The sequence below is a fragment of the Glycine max genome, chromosome 6 (genome assembly GCF_000004515.6).
Source record: "Glycine max cultivar Williams 82 chromosome 6, Glycine_max_v4.0, whole genome shotgun sequence".
NCBI classification, from domain to species: Eukaryota; Viridiplantae; Streptophyta; class Magnoliopsida; order Fabales; family Fabaceae; genus Glycine; species Glycine max.
The window spans coordinates 48,444,221-48,447,096 of record NC_038242.2 but is presented as its reverse complement, the minus strand read 5'-3'; the positions used below and the strand labels follow the sequence as shown (position 1 = coordinate 48,447,096).

The 2,876-nt window shown below is 32.3% G+C and overlaps 1 protein-coding gene across 1 annotated transcript; it reads left to right on the top strand.

The window, feature by feature from the left end:
* Positions 1 to 927: 927 nt before the first annotated feature.
* LOC100781032 (transcription factor MYB14) lies at positions 928 to 2,595 on the top strand. The gene is made up of 3 exons (XM_003527422.5): positions 928 to 1,193; positions 1,338 to 1,467; positions 1,865 to 2,595. Exons 1-3 carry the CDS (start codon positions 1,061 to 1,063, stop codon positions 2,307 to 2,309), a joined length of 708 nt encoding a protein of 235 aa, XP_003527470.2. The 5' UTR covers positions 928 to 1,060; the 3' UTR covers positions 2,310 to 2,595.
* Positions 2,596 to 2,876: the final 281 nt, after the last annotated feature.

The following is a 2,876-nucleotide window of genomic DNA, read 5'->3' as shown; positions in this document are numbered from 1 at the left end:
ATAACACGTATTAATTTGAGTAAAGAAAACTTAAATTCTTTTTGTTAATTTTTTTTAATTTACACTATTTTAACATGAGATATTACTTTAGAATAATTAAACATATTATACCCCTCAATCCAAAGGATTAGTATGTAAAAAAATGAATGAAAACAATTTATTTAATGAGTAAAAACAACTTCTAAAGTTCAAAGAACACCAAGAGACACCATCCTAAATTGATAAATGAAGACTCAAACCTGTCATTTGTCAAAAATACAAGATCATATTTTTCTCTACTCAATCAATCCCATTTGAATACTTAGTTGTGTTAAAATTAATTAATGTCTTCCTTTGTTGCGAGTAGGATTACTCTAAGGAATTATGTAAGTTAGAGCCCTTTCTCAAAAAATTTAAACAGGAAAACAAAGAGAATTTTCTTGGTTATGACTAGTAGTTAAAATATCAAGAATATATATTAAATTCCATTTTTTTCTTAATGTATATAAAATAATTTTATTTTTCTTTTGCAAAAAGATTTGAACGTTCAGAGAGATGGGAGAGTAATAAGGAAAAATCCCTCATTTCCCTTCGGTTCTCCTTATTATTATTATTATGTTAGTTAAGACATCATTAGTATCTTATGCTAAAAATCGATCATCCTACATTTAAAATTACTGATTAAATTAAAATAATTTCATACCAATTGATGAACGATAGATCATTCCATTCTCCTTATAAAAAATCTTTCAAAAGATGTTGGACATCTTTTTCCTTCTTTGGTACAAAGATACCATAAAATATTGCTCCAACGCAAATGAAGTTGTGGACACTTGGCCATTGTCCTCTTTCTCATGTGAAAGGATACATAACTGTATTTACAAGCAGTCTTATAAGAAAATACCAGTGGGTCCATCTTTCTATTATATAAGTGTGGAGTCATGATTGGAGATGTCGGAACACATGATACGCGTTTCAGGTCCTTGTATTAGAACCAAGGAAGCCTATATTTTCTTTTGCTTTGAGCTGATTTGTCAAGTTAACTTCTGTGTCAGAGAAAGATATTCTTTCAACACCAACCATGGTAAGGGCTCCTTATTTTGATAAGAATGGAATCAAGAAAGGTGCATGGAGTGTGGAAGAGGATAAGAGGCTTATAGCTTATGTTGAGAGGTATGGCCATCCCAATTGGCGTCAACTACCAAAGTTTGCAGGTATGTATTAAAATAATGAAATTTGTAACTATAGTTATTGGTTTCAAATTTCAATCAACCATGGGATCAGAAAATTGTCAATTTGGATTTAATCATGGTTCATGATATTTAATTTTGTTTTGATTACTGTTCTCTCTGTAACAGGGTTGCAAAGATGTGGAAAGAGTTGCAGGCTTCGTTGGATGAATTACCTTAGGCCAAATCTAAAACGAGGGAACTATACCCAGAAGGAAGAGCAAATAATCACGGATTTGCATAAAAAGCATGGAAATAAGTATGTGCTTTGTTACTTCTCCTTAATCTTCAAAATCAAGGTTTTAAACTGCAGTCACAGTCACAGTCACAGTTAGTGTTCATTACAATTCTTTACATTGTGGGAAATTGTAGATAAATGTGATTGATATGGCCAATTGTGATCACAGTGAGCCCACAAGTCTTTATGTTGTGGCCGAAATTACAGCACTGAGCCATTTTTTAAATCTATGTTCAAAATCTTAGGATAAGGGATATTAATTAAACGATCATTGAATTTGGTCATGTAGTTTTGTTGGATTGATCAATAGTTTCTAGGACAAATAAGGGGGACAACAATTCAGCATATGCAATTGAGTGACAATTTTTCATCAAGGGTAATTTATTGATTTATCAATTGGTATGAAATCTTGCCACAGATGGTCTCTGATCGCTGAAAATCTCCCCGGAAGAACGGACAACGAGATAAAGAACTATTGGCACAGCCACCTAAAGAAGTTCCTAAAGGACAATGAGAACACCCCTTTTGATGATGATGAGTTAAAGTCCAGTGAATGCGAAGAGTTTGAAAGACCAATAAACGAGGCTCTTAGTGGTGATTCCCACCACATTCTGGAGAGTTCAGTGTCCATTTCCTCAGAAACTTCCTACACTGAAGACAATTCCCCCTCATTCTCCTCTAGTCATACAACAGAATCATCAACCCTTAACTTTTCCAGGGAAGAACATAGTGTTGCTTCATGGGAAACATTGGATGCATTTAGTAGCAATTTCTGGACTGAACCGTTTATTTCAGAAAATGCTATTAGTCAAGACTACTTTCCCATTTCCTCCTATGGAACAGAACCATTTTTCCTGTGGTAGTTGTGAACAGTTGTTCTACCAAGTGGCTCTAGAATTTCCCTAAAGTTATACAGCAAATAGTGTTGCACTATTGCTAGTAAGTTATTGAAATCTGAGGAATTCTGGGGAACGTAGTCCCCTGTTATTTCTTAATTTCCCAATGAAGGGGGAAAAAGAGAAAAGGTTTGTGTCAGCAACTTTGTTTTGCAGAACAAGCACTCAAGTTAAGGAGAGAATCAGAATATGATGTATTTTAGACATGATACAGTGTAAAATTACTGAATCAATTGCATATAATTTCGACATACTGTGATTTTTACAGTATTAACTAACTAAAAATAACTTCAAATATAGTTTTTAAAATGATTTAAGATAAAATTAACAATTGTACTATATATTGTAATTTGTATTTAAATGATATCATAAAATAGTTTACACTGTTAATATATTTTAATTAATTTTTATATAAATAGTGAACATAAAATAATCACAACACTTTAAAAAAAGAAATCAGAACAATTTACATGAGTAACAGTTCTTCAGGAAAAATTGGCACAATTTTAATAAGGAGAAAAACTGCTATGCCTG

What these genes read in the sequence shown, in the direction of transcription:
- LOC100781032 (XM_003527422.5), top strand. Translation starts at nt 1,061, where the DNA reads ATGGTAAGGGCTCCTTATTTTGATAAGAATGGAATCAAGAAAGGTGCA. An exon ending in TCAACTACCAAAGTTTGCAG is followed by an intron (nt 1,194 to 1,337) that starts GTATGTATTAAA and finishes TCTCTGTAACAG; the next exon opens with GGTTGCAAAGATGTGGAAAG. An exon ending in CATAAAAAGCATGGAAATAA is followed by an intron (nt 1,468 to 1,864) that starts GTATGTGCTTTG and finishes ATCTTGCCACAG; the next exon opens with ATGGTCTCTGATCGCTGAAA.